The sequence below is a fragment of the Equus caballus genome, chromosome 4, assembly GCF_041296265.1.
Source record: "Equus caballus isolate H_3958 breed thoroughbred chromosome 4, TB-T2T, whole genome shotgun sequence".
In the NCBI taxonomy this organism is placed as follows: domain Eukaryota; kingdom Metazoa; phylum Chordata; class Mammalia; order Perissodactyla; family Equidae; genus Equus; species Equus caballus.
The window spans coordinates 4,714,957-4,737,798 of record NC_091687.1 but is presented as its reverse complement, the minus strand read 5'-3'; the positions used below and the strand labels follow the sequence as shown (position 1 = coordinate 4,737,798).

The following is a 22,842-nucleotide window of genomic DNA, read 5'->3' as shown; positions in this document are numbered from 1 at the left end:
ATCTTGTATACAATCAAAATCTAAATCAAATCAGCCTAAAATATAATACTAAAATAAGTTAGTATTGTGTGTGCTATATTTAGACAAATAATGTTTTCTGTTTTTGTGGAATACTATCTTTTTTTAATCTTAAATTATTTTCCTTAATTGCAGCATCATGGGAAAATCAAGAAAACCAACTTTCTGAAGAAACATGAAAAGGTATTTACATTTTCTAATGGGAAAAGCTTACGAATTTAGGATACTACAGGCAGTGGATAAATGCATAATTAGTCATTTGTATATAGGTAGTTATTTGTATTGATATGGTGTCATTATAATGTCGTGGTTGTATTTGTTATTTTGAATGCAGTGATAGAATTCAGTTGCAGTGAGCTGGTAATAGAGATGAAAGTGAGTTGACACAGTTTTTTTTTTAGTGAATTAATAGATGAAAAAGATCACCCTGGAATTTTTTAATTAAACACAGGTGATTTTCCTCTTTTCCCCTTTGAAACACCCACAAAAATGACATTGGAGAAATTAAAAAGGTAAACTGTTAAGGACTAGGCAGATGAGAGACCTGCAAATTTTGGACTTGCATAGTGGCTAGGCAGGTGCCCAAGCAGACAGGGAAGGCTGAAACCTAACCCCCGAAGCAAGCTGATGTGAGCTGAGGAGTCTGGACAAGCTTAGGGGTTAGAGGCTCTAAGTACCTTGGAAGGGAGGGCTGTGGGCGAGGCTGAAGTTGGGGAGACGAGCGTTTAGGCTGTTGAATCACCTGTCCGCTTGTACGTCTGAACCGCCCTGCTTCTCAGAAGAGGGAGACGTTTGACCCGTCGACTTTGCGCTCTAGAAGCCGTGGTTTGTTTCTCGCTCTCCTTCCTAAAAACGGTTTTGCACTGGCTAAACTTCTAAATTGAGAGTGTTCTCAGGACTTTGAAGACGTTCTTTACTGTCTTCTGGCTTTATTGTGGCTCCTGGGAAATCTGCCCGTTGGTCTGTTCTTCTGTCTGTGTTTCCTGTGGCTGCTTTCAGGTTCTCTTCTTTCCCTTTGGTGTTTGTACAGTATCACTGGGGTGTATCTGGGATTGAGTTTCCTTTTACTTGGGATTAGTTTTGCTTCCTGAATTTGAATAATGATGCCTGTATTCACGTCTGGCAAATTCTCGGTTGTTGGCCTTTCCAGTTCGTCCTCCTGAGACACTGATCAGACGTATGACAGACCTTCTCCACCCTGTCTCAGAGTCTTTCACATTCTTCGTTCCCTTTGTGTGCTGTGTTCTGGTGATTTCTTCAGTTCTGTGTTCCAGTTTTCTCTTCAGCTTTATCTGTTCTGCTCTTTGTATCAACTTTGTAATTTCAGTAATCTTTAGAAGTTTTGCTGGTTCATTTCAGGTCTGTCTGGTCACTTTAATATTTTTCCTAGTCATATTTCTCTTTAACATAAAAAAACCTATTTTATATTCTGCACCTTATATCCCAGTATCAGAAGTCCTTGTCAGGCTAATCCCACATTTCTGTTTTTGCTGACTCATGCACATGATGCCTTGTTTCCTGAACATTTTGTTATTTTTGATTGTTGGCTGAACTTAGTCTCTGGAGTTTTTGAGGCCTGAGGGTGTTCCTTTAGAAAGCTTTTACGTTTACTTCTGTGTGGGCACTTAGGAACACCAGTAACCTGGGACCATTTGAAATTCAGTTCTCAGCCTGGGGGTTTCCATACCACTAAGATATTGTGGATTATGCCCCTGCGTTAGCATTAGCCCCAGCTTCTAGTTAAAATTCTCAGCGAAGGCTTTTTCCTCCCTTCACACAGAGCCAGAGTTTAGCAGGGAATTTTCCTTACCAAGTCCATTTGCTTGGCATGGGAAGGTTTTTTAGTATGCCCCTCCACTGGGACGTCTCTGATTAGGCTCTCCACCATAGGCAGGCCATCGATTGTGTACCCTATTTCTATATGTGTGGCTGCTTTGGGTCCTAAAGGATAAATGGGAGAGAGTACTCCTCGCTGGGGTGGTCAGGGGATGATTTGTGGTAGGGCTTGCATCTCAGTGGGCACTCAGGAGTGGTAAGGGTTGGGCATGCAGAGATGGGAGAGGAGGATGTCCCAGTTGAGGAAATGAGGTATGCTAAGAAGCAGAGGTGAGGAATTGTAGGGTATATAAAAGAAATAATGAAATATAGTTGACTGGAGTATATGGGGAGTTTCAGAGAGAAGTCACTTGAGGCCAAATTGTCTAACTCACCAGTTCCTTAAGGGAAGGAAGCCCATCTTTTCACCTCTGTACCTCAGCACTTGGTGGTATTTCGTGGGTGTTTTTTGAACAGATGAATTCATTGAATGAATGGATGAAGAAAGTTAAAGAAGGAACATAAAGCTAAGAATTTTAGGTGTTACTCTTTAGACAGAGAAAGTCATTGAAGAATTTTGAGGAGGGAGATGCGTGAGTGCTGATGGGTGAAACTGTGAACGAGCTGGCACTTTAGACGGTCCTTGTGGAGTGAGTGGGTTTGTCCGAGTCTAGGAGAAGGGCAGTCTTGACGGAGGGAACCGCGTGAGCAGACGTCACGAAGATGTCTCAAGTCTGGATGAACTCTAGTTCCTCTGACGTTGTCCTCACAGATTTGACTTTTGTAGTAGTCTCTTTTTTCTTCGGTTCATATCGTTTTAAAATCTGAGCTTAACTGAAGGCCCCCTGTGAACACTTACTTGTTTTTTTATGTTTTTGTTCCCTCTCTTCCTGAAATCTTGACTGAATGTTTACCTTATGCCAAGCCCTCTGCTAGATGCCATGGGTGTAGTGGAGAACAAAATAGCTGTGGTCTCTGCCCTCATGAAGCTCTCAATTTGATCAGGGAATCAAACATTGAGAAGCAGACCCCACAAATAATTATCATAACAGTTGTTTTAAATCTGTTATATGTCTTCAAGTGTATAATTTTTTCTCTGTGTATCCTCAATTGACACTGATTTTTTGTTTTTTTTTTGAGGAAGATTAGCCCTGAGCTAACATCTGCTGCCAATCCTCCTCTTTTTGCTGAGGAAGACTGGCCCTGAGCTAACATCTGTGCTCATCTTCCTCTACTTTGTATGTGGGACGCCTGCCACAGCATGGCTTGATGAGCGGTGTGTAGGTCTGCGCCCGGGATCCGAACCAGTGAACCCTGGGCTGCCGAAGGGGAGTGCACAAACTTAACTGCTATGCCCACTGGGCCGGCCCCGACACTGATTTTTTGAGATTTTACTTTTTACTTAAGCTAATGCATGTGTGGGGTTGGAGATTACCTGCCAATTAGTGTATGTGGGAAAGCAACAGTCTTTTTCCTCCTCACCCATAGTCCCATTTCCCACAGGAAACTTCTTTTAAATGTTTGTTTTAGTTTTTCTGGTCTAGATACCCATAACTCTTAGGTTTCTGTTCCTGTCTCTATTTTTCTTGATTTAACTTGAGATCAGTTGTGATTCTCTTTCATCTCCTCAAAAATGTATTTTGTTTGGCTCCCTTTTTCGATTCTTTCTCCGTTCTCTCAGGCCTTCGCTCTCTCTGATGAGCTCCAGTGAATCTAGTGAGGGATTTCCCAGACTTTGCCGTCGTTTCTAGGTGAGAACAGTTTGCATCTGTAGCACACGAGGCCAGGTCAGTGAAGAAGGTAAATAGCGTATGCCCTCCATGCCACTAGAACACTTTCAATAAAAACAAAAGTGAAAATCAGAAAAGAATCAGCAACTTTCACAATGGGACTCTCAACCTGAATTGCCTCCCACGTTATTCCCAACACTTCAGGAATGTACGTAATTTTCCTAACGTCAAGTCACTTCTCACTGTTAATGAGGACAGGGACACCAACTCCATTTAGATATCTTAACATTTACCTTTATTTTTTTTCTTTCTTCCCTCTAATAACATTTCATTCATTCGCTATCTGTTCATCCATTCATTTATTTAACTAACCATCCCAAGTGCTAGGGATAAGAAGGTAAATAAAACATTTCCTGTTTTCAAGGCATTTATCTAGAAAAGAAAAAACGCATAAACAAGTGTATCATGATGATGACAGTACAAGCTGCTGGGCATCTGCAAGCCAAGCCCTGTTAAGTTCTGTTTATCATCTTATTTAATTTTCACAGTGACCTGATGAATGTGGGTGACTATCGTTATCCTCACTTTCTAGATGAGGAAACTGAGTATTAAAGAGAAATTCAGTAACTTGCCCAAGGTTGCATAGTTAATATGGTAGAACCAGTGTCTACTTCCAGGACTTTCTGACTCCAAAGCTACCGTGATCTTGATTGCTGTTCTTGAACTCGTACAACTGACAAATGATGAGTGTCTGTAATTTTTAGTGACTCATACAAACCAGTAAGAAAAGGCAAAAATCCAATAGATTAATGGCTAAATGATATGCAAAGGAGCTTCAGTGTCTAACAAATGTGACATGATTATCAGCCTCGTTCACTAATGAGAGAAATGCAGCTTTAAACAACAGTGAGTGAGATATCATTTCACGTTCTCGGGTTGGCAGAACTGAAATCTCTGATGATTCTCGCTGTGGGTGATGATGTGGAGGAGTAGGAGCCTGTGTGTTCTGCATTTTGGCGCTATCTAATGAAGTCAATGCATATGTGTATGTGCTTTGATTGGTCAGGACACGCTGGGCTGTGCTATAGCATAAAACAAACCCCCAACCCTCTGTGGCTTTACACACCAAAGGCTTATTATATCGCTCATGACACAATGGAATGTGGGTTGAGTGGCCTTCCGTCATCTTGTAATGATGTCGAGTGAAACATGGTGGCCTCCAAAGTTGCCACTAAAGGGAAAGATGACTAAAGAACCCAGTGGTTTGAAAGGTCGGGCTTGGAAGTAGCTCACATCACTTCATCCATGGTCCACGGCTGGAACTCGGTCGTATGGCCTCCAGGTGCCCGCTGGGGAGACTGAGAAATGTGGTCTTCCTGTGCGCCCGAGAAGAAACAGTGTTGGCAGACACTTGGCATTGTCCCTGCCTTGTACTTTGGCTTCGCATCCCACTGAGAGGAACTCACACACGTGCCCGAGAAGAAGTGTACGGGATTGGCCTTCAAAGTATCATTGGTCATGAATTTTTAAAAGCAGATAGTGGTTTGTCATGAAATGGAGTTCTGTATTTAAAAATGGGTGGGAGCTACATGTATCAATCTGGATGAATTTCAGAAACCTGTTGAAGGAGAAGAGCAATTTGGTAGAGTGATATGTCCAAGATGATGTTATTTGTATGAGATTTTAGATCGTGCAGACAATGCTGTTTATTGCTTATGGATACATATGTAGTATTAGTAGAAAACCTATCATGAGGGGCTGGCCCGGTGGTGTAGTGGTTGGGTTTGCTTGCTCTGCTTCAGCGGCCCAGGGTTTGCAGGTTTGGATCCCGGGTGCAGACCCAGCACTATTCATCAGGCCACAGCTTATTCACAAATTATAAAACATCCTCTGAGTTTTTCTAAGCTAGTTTTTACTAGTGGCATCCCACATAACATGGACGAAGATTGGCATAGATGTTAGCTCAGCGACAGTCCTCCTCAAGCGAAAAGAGGAAGACTGGCAGCAGATGTTTGCTCAGGGCCAATCTTCCTCACCAAAAAATAAAATAAAAAACCTTTTCATGAAAAAACACCAAATTCTGGGTGGCAGTTCCCTCAAGGGAGGAAAAGGGGGAGTGGAATGTGAGAGGGGTGCGGGGAGCCTCCACTTACCTGTAATGTGGTCTAATGTTTTGTGTCTGCACATACTGCATAATGTTGGGCTTGATAAAATTGGGTGGTGGGTACACTGATATTTATTACATTAAACTCTATACTTTTCTAAATGTGTAAAGTGTTTAATGACAAAAGCAAATAAAATTTAAGACCTGGAAAATGATTTCTAAACTATCTTTTAGACATAAGTAGCTGAAGTAAATACTTCATTTTGTAACTCTGAGTAGGTGTTTTTCTTTACATTCACTCATTTTAAGAAATAGTTTCCCATTTTATTTGCCTTTGCTATTATAGAGTCCTTAAAATCGTACTTTGCTACTAAAATTATCTAGTAGAATGGACTTGGAGCACTGCAGTTTTCTAATGGCAAGTAATTGTACTGTGTGACTTCATATAGCTATGGAAATTTTACAATTTTTTAATTTTTTAAATAAATTTTGTATTGTTTCAGGCTGACAGCTTATTCACAAATGATAAAACGTTCTCCGAGTTTTCTAAGCTAGTTTTTGCTATAACGGATCTTTTTAGAATGATTAAGGTTGAACAATACATTTTCCAGGCAGGGGCACAAAGAGGAATGGTGACCAGTGAGGAGTGAGTTCTGGTAACGGAGTTAGGACCTGCACCCTGCTTTGGGCTGTGCACCGTCTTGGCAAATGACTTGGCTAAGTCATCCTGTTACAACAGCGAAATGGGTGGTGTTCAGGACTAGGCTGGTGACTTGTGAGTTCTTTTCTTTAATTAATATTTGTTAATGCCAGGTCAGAACATCTTGAAGAAAGTGTTAAAAGATAAATCGTGATCATATCAGTTCAAGTTTTAACGTAGAGACCGCAAGTTAGATGTCTTGGCATCTTTGGGGAACTGTGTACAGTGTAGATATATTGTTATTGGGAGTTTGTCATACAGGAAGTGAGTGTTCAGCTATGAGAAGAAAATCTATCTTCTTTTTTCTTGCAGACAAGCAATCATCTCCTTGGACCAAAACCATTTCCGCTGGACAGATTATTAGCAATATTATATAGTATCGTGGACAGCAGAGTTGCTGCGACAGCAAATATCTTTTCCCAGGTAAACTTAATGCTGGGTGATTATATATCACCTTTGTCTTTGTGGCATTCCTCAGACAGTATGGTTCCTAGAGTTCCAGGCGTTTAGATTTTTGGTCAGCACATATTACTATTTTAACTATTATAATAAAAATGTTCTTGGTAAGGAATTGAAATTCCAGGTATAGAATCTTCGAGAGTCACTGAATTTGAATATATTTACAGCTATAATTTCATGACAAAAACAACCTGATGTTTCTGGATTATTTTTTGTTTTTCAATAAAGGAATTTTTAAATTAAATCAGTTATTTCACAGGTTAAATTAAAAAGTGGCTTCATGATTGAATTGATGAATTACAATAGTGAAATATAATTTAATGAAAAAATTTTTTTTAAATTATTTGTAAGAAAGTAATCTATAACATCCTTTTTCCTTGTATGTATACTTTGCAGGTTTAAATACTTTGGTGTGTATACTTTGATTTTTTAAAAAGCATACCCTCTATTTTCCAGAATGATTAAGTTCTCAAAATTTTCACTAGATGGCAGCAGTAGCATAAAAATAGGAAACATGACTTTTCCTTAATAAAGTAGTTAAGGTTCTTTTTTTTAGTTGACATTTTAAGAAAAACCTATTTATTAAAAATGTAGTCACAGTAGGTTTCTTAAACGGTCCATAAAAACAATACTCAGCACATGGTATGAAGGGATAGAAGAAAAAGCAAATAATGTCACTAGTATTTCTTGAAAAGCAAAGTCACCACAGATGTTGCAATGAGCGTTTTGTTTTATGTGTATGTTTTTAGGTTGAGAAATATTTAAGTGATAGCATTTTCATTTTAATTCACTGCAAATGAATTTGGTCCCTGAATGGATGACTTTGTAATCTAATGTGTGGTGGTAACTTAACTCTTCATTTAAAGAAGTCTTTGAGAACCAAACTAGCTGTGCTCTCAGTGTTCTCAACGTTGAAGTTAGATGATTTGTATAAAGTCAGCATTTATAGAAAATTGTACCTATTCATTGTGTTCTGGAAGAAAGCTGGTCTAGTCACTCGTTAGGTTATATAAATAACTGGCTGGATGGATAGGTAGATTGGTAGCCTTAATGCTGATAATTTTAAAAATCTAATTCAGTTTTAATTTGTAGTACGGGGGTGTTTTTTCCATATATATATTTTTTAAATGTATTGTCCTGAAATTAAAGTAGTTTTTAATCGAACTATATGTTTTGTTAATAGCTGTCTCCGTATAATGCATGTGCTTTCTGTTTTGCTTTTGCTGTGGCAGTAACTGTGAAGTAGACAGCAGGTGTTAGGGTCTCTCTTGGAAGGAAGGAGCCTCAGAGAGGTTAAGTGACTTTCTCGTGTGACACGAGTGAGTCTGGAGAGTAAAGCCTGGGGCAGTGAAGCAGACGGTGCTTCTGCACAGAGCACACAGCGTTTGCGTCACACGTGATTGGACTTCTCAGGTGCCCCGGAGTTACTTTTGTGGGCGACAACACAAAGGGTCATAGATGTCTTTTTTTTCTTTGAGAGGGCTTCTGATTTATTCTGGGAGATAAAACATATACATGGACGTAATATGGTGAGGCTGTAAAGGAACGCCAGAGAGTGCTGCTGGGAAGTGTAGAGCAGAGGCGACCTCTGGGTGGGCAGGAGGAGAGGAGGCGTCACAGGGGACGTGGAAAGTGGGCCGGGCTGTGGAGAAAGAGTGGGAGTCTTTTCCTTTGAATATTTCTGATTTACATAGCACGCATTTCCCTTATACAAAAGTGAGAAAATGGGTAAATAAAAAAGGGAAAATAATAGGTCAAATTAGCTGAGATCTTATTTCCAGTGGACAGAATTTAGTTAGGTTAGAGATTTAGGAAGGGATGATAATATGACCAAAGGTCTGGGACCAGGAGAAAGCAAGATACAGTTGTGAACTGTCACCCCGGCTTAGTTGAAAGTTGAGGTTAGGGTGCAGTGGCGGCAGTCGTTGGAGTTGTGATGTGGTGGGAGTACTGCCACCACCACCCCTGACACCTTGCTCTTGGTTCCTACGTCTCCTGGCTTACGTTGGTGGAGCATTCCCCAGCAGGGAGTCTGGGTTTATAGGAATAGACCAAGAACAACGAGAGGCTGCTGATTTAGGGATCTACCAGCTGCTCTGATGATAGATGAACAGTGACACCAGTCTTTATGCCTTCAACAATATCTATAATGTGATTAAGAAACAATTTGGCCCAAAATGTAGCCTCTTTTCTTTCTTTTTTTTTTTTTTGGTGAGGAAGATTGGCCCAAGCTAACCTCCATTGCCAATCTTCCTCTTTCTTTCTTTCTATTTTTGCTTGAGGAAGATTGTCCCTGAGCTAACATCTGTTCCAGTCTTCCTCTGTTTTGTGTGTGGGATGCCGCCACAGCATGGCTTGATGAGCAGTGTGGAGGTCCACGCCCAGGATCCAAACCCACAAACCCTGGGCTGCCAAAGTGGAGCACATGAACTCAACCACTACACCATGGGCTGGCCCCTCTTTATTTCTTAATGAAGTTAAATTCTTGTCAACCTTAACAACCTCAGTCTTTTTATTTATCTCTTCTCATGAGCAATAATCAAAATGATAAATTTTGTATATTTAAAACATTGCTGTAAATGAATTTATGTTCATTTGATGTGAAATCATTGATTCCCATTTGGGATACAAAGGATGGGGGGTACAAAGGGAGATGCATCCAGCCCTAAAGAATGGATCTTTCTGTTTGCTAGGTCAATAAAGTATCCAAGAAAATCAGTAATGTATATACAATGTTTAAGAACAAAATGTGGCAGAAATCGCACCTGAAAGAACGATGTTTCTCCCACGTGCCTTGTATGTTTTTTCTTCCCATTACCTCCCAGTGACTTTTTCTATTTTTCCCCTTTTCTTCATCCATCGAAACTATACTCTTACCAATAGGAATGACAATTTGTATTTAACCTGTGCACACTCAGTTTTTTAAGTGCAAAACAAAAATATGACCTTTGTATTGAAAGTGCTAATTTGATATGAACACTAGATGGCAGTATCGTTGCATTCCAGCTTTAAAATGAACTAGGAAAACAGCTTTTCCTTGTTAGTGTTGTCTTTGGTATTTAGAGAAAGCTGTTTGTTAGTTTAACACGTTGGTTTATTTGAATACAAATAAAATTGCCTGAAGATACGTAATGATATGTGTGTGAGTGTGCACGCCTGTGTACACTTTCATGAAAATGTAAATAAAATTGGTGAGGAATTGTGTTGCATAAGTATTTTCCACCTGGAACGAAATTGCTTTTTATTGGTTGTAATATGTCCATGTGAGATGATAATGTATTATTTTTCTATTCATTTAGTCTACATGCAACTGTTTTAGGATTTATTTTATAGTAATGTGTTATTTTTATAGCTTGATTTACCAGTTACCTAATTCTCTGTAATTTTTCACATATAAATCGATCTAATGTGGTATATACATTCAGAATTCTCTTGAAGCAAAAGTTTATTTCCATCACATTCATTTAAGTCTATTTAAATCTGTTCTATAGTAAAGTTGTAAAAATAGTAGCTTAAGGGGACCGGCCCCATGGCCAAGTGGTTAAGTTCGCATGCTCAGCTTTGGTGGACCCATGCGCTGCTCATCAAGCCATACTGTGGCGTCTTCTCACGTAGAAGAACTAGAATGACCTACAACTAGGATATACAACTATGTACTGGAGCTTTGGGGAGGAAAAGAAAAAAAGAAGAAGAAGATTGGCAACAGAGCTTAGCTTAGGGCCAATCTTCCTCAGCAAAAAGCAAAAAGAAAAAATTAGTAGCTTAAGGAATCTTTAAAGTTATTAAAATTCCAATTGAGACTAATAAATTCATAATAGTATGAGTAATAGTAATATATTGTATTTGGTATTCTCCTGAATTTTGTTATTCTTTATTAAATTTTAGATAAAATTCTTATTAACTTTTTAGTCTCATAAAAAATTAAAAAGAATAATAACACCTTTAACATTTTACATTAGGTTATGCTTAGATTTATTGAACTGAAATATGGCTTTTAAGTTTTTCTTAGATTTTTAAGATAATTTTATCCTTATCCAATTTTAGTATAACTTTGCAGTCACAATCATGGGTCATTTAAAAAATTTCATTGAAACAAAATAAATGTGACCTGAACTTTATGAATGACTAAGCAGTAATTCTGGTGTTTTCATTCTCTTCTCCTCTCAGCATGGAGAGAATGAATAAACTAAACCATTGATATGCAAGAAATGGTAAAGTTCATAGATATTATCTTCAAAATTTAATCAGTTATGCTTTTGAACACCATTTATCTTTAAAAGAAATACTGTTGAATTGTCTTTTGTTCAGAAGTCTATTAAAACCAGCTTATCCTTTTTCATTTCATCTTTTTTTTGTCTTGAAGAAAATGCCAATCTGTCTACAGAGCCTTGAACGATCTCGTCGTTGGTGTTTCTCTGTCTTCTCCTTGTCCTTGCCCGTCCCCTCCATCCTCTCCTAGTTGTGGGAAGGCAGTAGGAGTCCAGTTGTTTAAGATTGTCAGCTGTGTCACCCACTTTAAAATGTTAAGCCATGTTGCTTTAACTTTTCCCAGAGGACAAAATTGCTGAAGAGATTATTTCTAAAATTATTGGGACAGGTTTCTAAAGTGACTTTTGAAAGGAAAATTATCTTTAAAAATTAATATTCAGTTACACATATGCATTTATATCACCTATTATCATTGATCTTATAAGTTAGCATTTTGAAAAATTATTTTTGAAGATAGTTCACTGTAATTCTAAATTTAGAAGGTTTAAAATAATATAGTTATTTTCTTAGTAATTATAAGAAACAATGTACTCAGAATTAATATCAAGAAAGAGCTAAAAGATAAGGAGCATAGTTCTTTTAAAAAATAGTTCTATGTGCCATATTGACGAGTTGCATTTTTTCAGTAATTAATACCTAATTTCTGAATGGTTTCATATTTAGTTGTGCATAATTTAATAAGAAAACAATTTAAATTAGAATGTCCTTGTAAATTTATTTTCATTTATAAGCGTATAAATAAAGAGCATTTGGGAGTAAAGAGTAACATACAAATATATTTTTTCAAAAATAGCCATTTTCATTTCTGTTTTCTCAGCTTTTGAGCACATGATGATACTATATACTGGAATATATTCGGACTTAGATTTGTTCTCATGAATCAGCTTGGTCTTTTTCCACAAGAGTTGCATTAACTAGTAGCGTTTAGGTAACCTTAGCTTTCTACTCATTTAGTTGTTGGTTTATGAGCTATACAGGATATGTTTAAACTAATCATTTGTATATTTTCCAAATGAATTTATCATCGGTCAGAAAGCAGAATAATTTAGTTATTTTATCTGAGAGTTTTTTGAAGCAGATGCTTTGTCTCTAATTTATCATTGCTGCAGGAAGATATTTTTGCTCAGCTGTCAGGGCAGCTAACATTTTGTTCAACCAACAACAGAGTTTTGGCATTTTTCTTCAACTAGAGGTAGATGTATAGAAAATTTATATAATTTTCAGTTTTCTAATGTGAAGAAGGGATTTTATTCATATTAACAAATGCTTAAGAATAAAAGTATTTGAATCTAATTCAAGCTTCCAATTCAAAGTCAGTATTGATTGGAATTAAATTTTTCTTTCTTTGCTTAAAATTTCATTTAACAGATATTTATTTGGGGCCTGCTGTGTTCTAGGCACTGTGTTGGATAAAGAGAATGCAGAAGTCGAGCAAATGCAGTTGCTGCCCTCAGACCTTATGGCCAGTCTGTGGCTTCCACTGCCCGTCACCTGTGCTTGGGGCGGGTGCCAGATTCGAGCTGGTCCTGGAGTGGAGTTAATGGTGCATGTGTGTGTTTTTACTGGGAGGACAGACATGCTGAAGGCACCACTACCAAGTATTTACTACTTATATACTTAAATGTGGAAACTAATACTTAAAGTGACTATGTAAAAACAGGGTTTTTCACTTCAGTAGTCCCTGATATTTGGTAATGTAGGTATTTAAGTGTCTTCTTCCAGGCAAAATAACAAAGCTGTTTGTTGGGTGCTTCCTCCTGACATGCCTTGAACTTAGCGCTGTGGAGCGTGATTGTTTGATACCTATGTCATGACTAAATTTAGTTTAGTTATGGACATTTTAGTAAATTTAATAACCTGATTAAATTTCGTTATGACATTGATATGGAACAGTCTCAGTTAAGACTTGGAACTTGTTAAGTTGTGGACAAATAAATAGTGTATTCTGCGTGGCCTATTGTAAACTAAGTGACTTTTCTTAAAAATGTTGCATGACTGTATTTCAAATACTTTATGATTAAAAGTTATTGTGTCATTCTTCTATATATACTATTTTAAACTACTTTTATGGATTTCTAACCAAAGCACTTTAACCAAATATAATAATTTTATAGACTTATAAAACCTCTTTACCTTAAAAAATTAGTTTGCATATTGCATAATATTGTGGTTGTTTGATTTATATTTCTTAAAAACAGTAATTTTATTGAATGCTAGTCACAACCTCAGAAATCATAGTTGGTGGAGTACTGTCCAATGCAAATATGGATTAGGGGAGAATTTGAACCTTTTAAACCTAAAGTATAACTTCCTAAAATAAGATATTTATATTAAGTGATTCGGGTATGAGGATTATTTATATAGATATTGAAGCTGGTGAACGAAAAGGGACAGTTTTCCTAAAAACAAATTCCCTGAGTACTAGAGTGTTAGAAAATGTGAAAAGCTCCTTTGTAGCTTCTCTGTGCTTCATTTGACTTGTGCCCGCGTTCCCGTGTCTCTGTGACATACAACTGGCGTACTTGGTGCTGGTAAGGTAAATTATGTAAATCACAGAAGACATCTTGAATGCTAACATTTTCTAATAACCTTAATTTTTTTTTAAACCACAACTGAGACAGTGAGGCATTCCGTCCCAAAGATGGTAAAGGAGCCTTACTTGCTGCCTGCTCTCTGATGAATAGGTTGGCAGGGTGCTGTGTGACCCGGGCGGGCCCTGCCCTCTCGGGGGAGAGTCTTAGTGCCATGCCGCTCGGTGCCCGCTGGTGCCGTAAATTAGGTTCTCAGCTCTTCTGCTGCCCTGGGGGGAGGCGTATGACTGTTCTGCCATCAGACCGCCCTGCAGCACGTGCCTCGTTCAGGAGATTTTTTAAAAACTGTTTTAGGATGCTTCACATTTGAAAAGAGTGAAGCTGATCTGTGGTTTTCACCACCTGCGCTGTTGTTCCAGGGAATACTGTTACTAATCATGGCCGAGGAGAATAAAAAGCGTGGTATATGTCACTCTCTTGCCCAGGGGTGAAAGGTTGTCTTCCTTGTTTCCATTTGTAAAAGAATGTTGTTCACCCCTCCTCTTCTCCTCTCTTCCCTACATCTGGTTTTAAATTTCTTCGGTGTAACCACTTTGCCTTTGTGGACGTATCAGCCCAGCAGTAGGCATTTTTACTGAACTCTGGAAAAATGGAACCATTGCTCAAGGATGATGTGTAAAATACTGCCTAAGGGATAAAAAAACTGCATAAATTATGCTTTCAAGTTTTGAGTAAAAGAATACGTTGCCGCCTTATTTTTGTAGACAATATTTTATAACTACCTTTCTCAGAGCCTAGCCTTGCTTCTAATAAATATACCAAATATATACCCTTCATTTACATTTTTGGGGGAAATATATTCAACAGCAATAAATTTGATTTGATTTGGCACGTTTTGTGCTGAAAGCACACAAATAAAGTTTGTATGGATCTGTGCTTGCACATGCCCGGTGAAGAAAATCTGTGCTGTTAATAGAGTGACTGTGTGGTAAATGCAGACCTTAGGTGGACCTGTGGGACTAGGCTGCCTTAACGAGAACAGGAGTTTTAAGAAGAACAGGTTAGGAAGTAAATGATTAGGAAAAGTTTACAGTATGGAAATGTGTGCTACCCTTTAAAATACTCTATGCAAAGATGGTTAAAAGCAATGTTGATGAGGGGCCGGCCCCGTGACGCAGCGGTTAAGTTCGCACGTTCTGCTTCAGTGGCCCGGGGTTCACTGATTTGGATCCCGGGTGCGGACATGGCACCACTTGGCACGCCATACTGTGGTAGGCGTCCCACATATAAAGTAGAGGAAGATGGGCACGGATGTTAGCTCAGGGCCAGTCTTCCTCAGCAAAAAGAGGAGGATTGGCAGTAGTTAGCTCAGGGCTAATCTTCCTCCAAAAAAAAAAAAAAGAAGAAGTGTTGATGCTTAAGGGGGTTTCCAATGAGAGATTGTCTTTATCAGCCAACAACTAATTGGAGTCCTTTGGAGGAGATTGGCCTCACCTGCCTGTACGTAGACATTTCATTAGCTGGTGTGACAGAAAAGTCCTGTCCTTTCCCCTGGATGAGAACTTAGCGTCTTCAGTCCCAAGTTGACTCTAGAACCTCACTGCCCCCTCACCTTGGGCACTCTGAATGGTGGGAGAGAGTTGAATTCTTAATAGGAAGTAATCATGCGTCCAGAGTTAGGAATAAGAAAGGGAACAGGTTTACCCAGAACTGTCTTATCTACTCCCCTGGCTTCAAATGCTATGCATACATCGATGACTTTTGAATTCTGTATTTTTGCCCTTATCCTCCAGCTCTGGGCACAGATTGCCAGCTGATCAGTCATACCTGAATGTGCCGTCTCCATCACGCACTGATATATCCAAAACCAAGCTATTTCCTAAACCTTTTCCTGTGCTATTTCTGCCTTACCTGGATTTCAGAACTCATCATTCATTCATTCATCCTTTACTAAGCACATACTTCGTGGCATGCGCAGTGTTAGGTGCTAGGAAAACAAAGACAGATAATAGACAGTTTCTAGTTTTTAGTTACATGGAGAAATATTCTCTGAACCCTCTCTTTTGTTTTTATTCCATTTAGTTGGTCAACAAGTCCAGTCTGTTTTTCTCTCTAAATACAAGAGTCTCTTGAACTTATTCCTTTCTTCCCACCCCTGCTGCCACTGTTGTCAGTCCATAGCTTTGTTATTTCTTAGACCATTGCCCAGCATCCTAAGTGGCCTTCCTTTACCACTTCTGAGTTCACCCTCCATGCCGTCGTCAGCATAAATCTTAAAAAATAAACATGGTCTTATTTTCCTGCTTACACTTGTTTAGTGAGTTACATCGTTTGCAGAACCAAGTCTGCATTGCATTCCGTAGCATTTCTTAAAAGGCCCCTCACAGACCAGCTCCATTTTCTGTCCCTTCCTTCGTTCACCCTGGACCCCGTTGATGAGAAGCTGTTTCCTCCCTGGAAGCACGCCGGTTTTTCCTGTGGTACTGTTTCCTGTGCTGTCCCCCTACCACTGCTGAGCTCTCTTTTATACCTCGTGGCCCACCGCCCTCAAATGCCATTTCTCAGTAAACCCAGCTTTTTGCCTCCCTCCCTAATTAGTCATTTCCTTCTCTAAAATCAGGGAATTGCATTTATATGTACCACTGGCATAGCAGTCATGTTGTGCCATTATCATTTTATTATATGTTTGTCTCCCCCGCTGCCTTGAATACCTTGAGGGCATAGACCTTGTCTTCGTTTTTGTCTCTCTTGCACAGTGCCTTGAATGTGGGGTTCACCCAATGAGTGAATGACTCCCCATTCTCCCAGGTGTGCAGTTAAGGTCTTCCTGGATACAAAAAACGCGCAGTCATTTGTCTGCTAAAAAGTTCGAGATATTAGAGACGCTTAGTTCCTCTGTGTATAAACACTTGCCACTTTTTGTTTATCTGAGAATAGTTGAAGACTAGCAATCCACTACCTGCCCTTTTTTTGGAAATATAAATTCATGGCGATGATTTTAAGATGCACACCTTTGACAGCGTTTGCCTCTCTCTTCCATTGCTGCGTGCATCACCACTACCTTGTGTCTGTAGAAATGATGGTTGAAGTCTCTTGGTCAGTGCCACATGCTCGTGAATTATCACGTCGCCTGAAATCAGATCAAATGTGGGGCTTGTTGGGTTGTGTGGCCCTCATACACCGACGTATCACACGTTAAGTTCTTTATTTAAATAATTTAATATGTTTCAGGTTGTAAAGCTCTTGCAGGACAAGCAGCATAGGGTGTTTCACAAATCAATTGACATATATACCAACCTATGAAAGTATAAAAATAATGAGCGTGTTAAAAATTAATTACAGTTGTAAATTGATTTCCTTTTGTTGGCAGAAAGAACCTAGTTTATTAGCCTAGGAACAGGTTCACACTGTTTTAACATCAAGCACTTCCAGCTGAAGCTTGTTAGTGACTGCCTCTCAGATTAAGAAAAAAAAATCCTCCCTGTGGTACATGAGCTCCCATTGTTAGGACATAAGTGATCCGCTCATCCCCTACGTGGATGAGAACAAAGACCCTAACAGTACACAGAGCAAAGATTAACTAAGCAAATAGTGTATGGCCCCACTAAAGAGGTAAATTTTAAAAGGTTCTATGTATGTATAAGTAGGTTTGCATTTTTTATTTTTCTTTGTGAATGCCTCAGTGATGACACAGGAGCTAATCAGAGGGAAAAAAATATATACTTTGGCTTTTGAATTAGGTAGTTTGATTATTTTAAGCTAAAGTAAAATAAAATCCTTTAATTAGTGTCAATATGCTGCTAATACATGAAAGCTAGGGAAATATTGTTCTCTTTGATAGCAAGATGCTTTAGATTTTTAGCAGTTCTGTTTATTTTTAAACCAAGGACTAAAACCAGAATTATTATTTTGAAGAAAAGGATCAATGGAAACGTATGAGTAAAAATTAAAGTGGCTGACTTTTAGTACAGCTTTTTTAAAAAAACAACTTTATTGTGTATTTCCTAGCACAGAATCTAAATCCTCACTTTGAAAAAGAAAATTCGTCCCCTAGACTACTTTTTTATTCAATTGAATTTCATTTGTTTGAATTTGAACTTGACACAAGAGATAAGAAAAGCAGCTGTAGAAAACAGTATATACTTCCAAAAAATCTGAAAATTATTGGCAAAAAAATATGTCTTCATAAGTAATAGAAACCAAGAAGGGGAGTAATAATTTCCCCACAGAAATTTAAATTTACTTACTTAAAATATTTCTTTTCTGAAAATGATTTCAATATTTTAGGAAAGATCTTTTCATTACCTTTGCTTTTTAAAATTGTATTGTTTACCCTAACTTTTAATTTATTATATATTTTGTGTGATTTATGGTCGTGAATTTTTTTGTAAATGATCTTTAATCCACAAATGTGTAAGAAATTTTACTTTGAGATACCATTTTCAATGTTGTCTAATAATTTCAGATTTTAAGAAATCGTGCTTTTCCCCCCACCTTAAGTTATCTTTTCAAAAACCTTAAAAATAGTGATTTTATGTCTAATATAATATGCAGTCTGATTTATAAAAAGCTAACATGTCATTAGGTTAATAAATTCCACGTTAAGTTTACTTTGGTGGCGTCACACCGCTCACACCTGGTCCTTTTGTTCGCGGGATTCTTGATGGTTCCTTCTCCAGGCTGTTACCCTGTGGCCCTGGGGCAGGCCGTTTGCCTGTTGAGATAACTTCTTGATTCTTTTTGCTGCAGTCGCATTGAAGTGTTTCTCTCTGTTCTTTCTGCAGTGCCTCCGCTGCTGGGTTTCTGACCTCCAGCGTCCTCACGGTGCCCCTTGCAGTGCGGAATGCTTTCTGAGTTGTCGTCGTACTTTCCTTCCCACTGCCTTCTTGGAGCTTCCCTTGGTCTGTCTCAGTCCAGTGATCTCTTCTCTGTATTCTGCAGCCCCCTTTTGGGGTAGTGTAAGCAATGTGGGCTTTGGATTCAGATGGGGTTCAAATCCAGTGTTGCTCTTACCACTCTTAGCTCAGTGACCTTGAAGATTTCCTAAGCTCTCTGAAGTTGTTTCCTTATCTGGAAAATAAGGGTTATTTGTGGAACCTAACTCGTGGCTGGGTCGTTGTGAGGACTGAAGAAACTGAAGTGCCTAGTACAGTGGTAGTTACAGATCTGTCAATGTCTAGATCTCGTCTATAGAGCCTGGACTCAATAACAAGCTCCAGTTCCTATACCACTAATTACCCGTGGTCACTGATGTTAACTAGATCCCAAAGCTCTTTTTTCCCCTGTCAGGTTTTGTCCCCATGCTCTACTAGATCCTGTGGGAAGGCGTGCATACCGGGTTACATGTGTGTCCTCCTCAGGAATTTTGAAGCGCAGTAGAAGAGATAAAAGCACCGACTGGGCTCCTTATTGCAGCAGTGATAGTCTTGGCAAACCACCTTCTCCTATTCGTCAGTATCCAAAAATGAGGCATCATTTTGGCTAAACATTTTTAAAATGTTAAATATTCTTAAGATTGTCTTTAATTTAAAATTTGTTGTTACAACTCTAAAATGTTTCTAGTCGACCTCTAGCATGGTACATTTGCTGTGCTCTTTTTCGTTTGGACTTTTGTATTAAATAATTGGGAACATCTGCTAAAGTGCCCCAACGTAGTAGTTTGTGTGGGGTGACTGCCGGGGCTCTGATAATGCCCGTCATCCTTTATGATGTGGGTTTTCTCGTGCGTAAAGTGAGGCATTGATCTCCAAGTTTTCCAGTCCTGGTGGGCTAGCTCAGAATTTTATTTTGTAGTAATTTTTACATGGAAACATGTCAGCTTTTAATAAGTTGGAAGTGCAGTTGGTTTTTATAGCCCCCACACAAAACAAAACTTTCACTGTTTTTAAACCTAGAAGTAAGAGGTGGAATTTGGGAACGTGGAGAGCCCTCGGGTTGGGATTTATGTGATAGCAGTTTTGCTGTAATCCTCCTGTGCGCTGGAGGGGGTCATAAGTTGTACTGGCCACAGGTGTGGAGCAACTTTGTGAGCCCTCGATGGGCTCGCAGCGTGAAATCAGCAGCTGCAAATCCTCGCAGCTGAACCACAAGCCACAACTAATTATCTGGCTTTCAGCAGGAAAATCCACAATCTATAAACTTTTTAAAACCTGTATAGCCTCACTTCAGTGGCCTATCAATATTGAAATAATTAACATTCTCAAATTTACCCACTTTGAACAGTGTTTTATCAGGTAATTTCTTTAAAATCCCTGTAATAAGGGTAGAAAAAGTATTTTCATTTCTACGAGTAGACTTAAGTACCTGCTCTATAGGTCCTTAAGTATTTTGAGGGACAATTTATTCTGGCAGTTTATAAGTTCTTTCTCAAAGCCCTCTATATTTTGTGTATTTCGTCAGTCTGTTTATTTTTTAATTAAACCTTTTTTTGAGGTAATTATAGATTCACGTGCAGTTGTGAGAAGTAATAAGGACTCTTTCTTCCTGTGTACCCTTTACCCAGTTTCCAGTTGCAAAACTAGTACCGTATCACAACCAGGAGATCGACATTGATGCACTCCATTGATCTTAATCAAATTTCCCACTTTCACATGTATTCATTTTTGTGTATGTCTGTGCGTATTTGGTTATGTGAAATTTTATCTAGTGTAGATTTATTTATTCACCACCAAAGTCAAGATACAGACCAGCTCCATTATCACAAGGACCCCTCCTCTTATAACCACACCCAGCTCCCTCCCACCCACTCCCCCAGCCCCTGGCAACCACTAGTCTCCACCTCTAACATTTTGGCGTTCTAAGGATTTGTATAAACAGAATTATGCAGTATGTAACTTTGAGATTGGCTTTTTTCACTCAGCATAGTTAATTCCTTGGAGATTCATCCAAATTGTTGCATGTGTCAATAGTTCATTCTTTTTTATTGCTGAGTAGTATTCCGTAATATGGATGTGCCACAGTTTGTTTAACCATTCACTGACTGAAGGACATCTGGGCTCTTTCCCTTTTTTGGCTGTTACAGATAAAGCTACTGCGAAGATTCATGTACAGGTTTTGGTGTGAACAGGCCGTTCTCTGGGGTGAATGTCCAGTGGTGCAGTTGCTGGGCAATGTGGTAATTGCAGGTTTAGTTTTATAAGTGGTGTCGATGTTTTACTCTTCCAGTGAAGTATGGTAACCTTGCTTCCACTTTTTGAATACCATTGTCTTGAGGATCAAATGGTGTTAGTTTTTAATCAAATATGGTTTAGAAAACTCATGAGGAGATAGTCTATTTTATTCATTTTTCCACTCTTTCTGTTGTTCTTTCTCCCTTTTTGATGCTCAAGGTTCCTTCTTCTATCATTTCCTTTTTCTCTGAAGAACTTCTTCAGCCATGCTTTAAAGGTGTGCTTTAAAGGACAAATTCTTTAGTTTTTCCTCATTGGAGAATGTCTTTACTTCTACTTCATTCATGAGGATAGATTTGTCAGATGTAGGATTCACAATGGCCAGGTTTTTGGGCAGGACTCTTGTTCCGTTCAGGGGAGAAATAAGCCCACCTGGGTAGCTTTCTGTTCTGGCCTGGGGACTAGGGCACGCTGGGCCTGGTCACCTCGTGCTGTTGGGTGGGGAGTCAGAAGACCCCTTCCCTGCGTCTGCGTTGTTGCTCTCGTCCTGGGCCCCTAAGCAGTGGACCTTGCTCTTTGCACCTTTCAGAGTCCTTTTTTGGTTGTCTTTTATGTTATTTCCAGGGTTTATAGTGGTCCTTAACATGGAAGAACAGTAAGTATGAATCTATGCCATCTTGACCGGACCAAAAGTATTATTTTTTTAAAAGATATTTTCTTCTTTCTAACCCTTCTGTCTAGGCTCTTTGTTAGTATTTGTTTACGAAATGTGTTCCAGGGTCATTCAAAGCTCAATTGCATGAGAAGCCTTCTGTAAACTAGACAGCGCTAAAAAATATTTCAGAATATATTTTATCGTTATTATTGAGAGCTTTTTCCTGACAAAGTTTAAACCCTTTTAAGACATTAATTTTACTGGCTGCAAAATATTTCAATTTATTCTTCTTTGCTGAAACTAGAACCTTACTCTAAATCACTTCCTGCATTTAGAGCCTTAATAACCGGAATGACTCTTGTGTGGCTCTTTTCTTTGAGTGATACATTTGTCACTGAAGACTCCGGGGCTGCGGTGGGTGGGAGAGACTCTGGTCCCACCTCTACATATGCATGCGCATGCAAACACACAAAACTGAGATCCCACCGTGAGTCGTCCTGAGTGCCTTCACTGTCTAGAGACTTCTGCCATGTTCCCATTGACCATGTCAAGTTCTTTAGATATTAATGCCAGCCTGGAGATACGACTTCATCATATTGTCATGAACATTTAAAGTTGGGCAAGGAAGTAAGTCAGTATTTTCTGTGATCCTGTTCATCTTTGAATGAACAGTACCTAGAGCAAGTCCTCAAGAGTTTTATGGATATGTAGTTGGAAATAAAAATTAGATCATTTTAAGGATCTGATAATGGAGGGGGAGGTGGATATTCTTGTACTGATGCATGTAAGAAATAATTTTCCAAAAGTTTCATATATTTTTTCCGGAAGTCTTCATTTAGGTATAAATTAATACATTTGAGGTTCAAAATGTTGGCCCTATAAATTAATCTTTGTACTTGATTCTTTTCAATTTTGCTCTATCAGTATTTTGATAAACTGGTAAAGTACTTTTAAATTTTGGGTCATTTGTACACTGCTTTATGTGGTGTTCCCCTAAACTATGTATTTGTAAGTTGTTTCTGTTCATATGGTAAAATCAAGGAATGAAAGACCTCAAATCAGTGTTTTTTAATGTGAAAAATCACATCCTAATTTAATTATTTCATTTTGGTTTAGATTTTTTTTGTGTATTAGCTTTTGCTGAATCAGCACCCCTACCCCCACCCTGCCCAAATCATCTTATTTGTATTTTGGAGATGCCTTTGGACTGCTGCATCTTGAAGTGATACTGTATCCTTTGTACAATTTGAATGATTGAATTTGTCCGTGGAATCCTGGTAGAGCTGAAAGCGACTTCAAGGCACTATCTGGTCCAACTGATTGCCTTTGGAAATTTGTCATAACTAATATAGTAAAAGTAATAAAACTGTAAGGTAGCTGAAAATATTCTTGAAATTCTAACTTAACTAGATTAAAGACAGATTTTGTTTCCCTGTGGGAAAATGGAAGAAG

General features: G+C 38.7%; 1 protein-coding gene across 17 annotated transcripts in view; it reads left to right on the top strand.

Annotated features, from left to right (window-relative positions):
* The window catches only part of ORC5 (origin recognition complex subunit 5), a 125,913-nt gene that overhangs the window by 39,251 nt on the left and 63,820 nt on the right, over positions 1-22,842 (top strand). For 9 of the 17 annotated variants that reach the window (XR_011438087.1, XR_011438086.1, XR_011438088.1 and 6 more), the window contains exons 11-12: positions 154-201; positions 6,680-6,790. Coding sequence is in view for 12 of the 17 variants with exons in the window: in XM_005609051.4 (XP_005609108.1) it covers positions 154-201; positions 6,680-6,790 (159 nt within the window). In the remaining 5 variants the exon portion in view is untranslated. Of the gene's footprint in view, positions 1-153; positions 202-6,679; positions 6,791-18,410; positions 18,528-22,842 lie in introns of all 17 variants that reach the window. The other 8 variants (XR_001380525.3, XR_011438085.1, XM_005609049.4 and 5 more) reach the window with 1 other exon arrangement.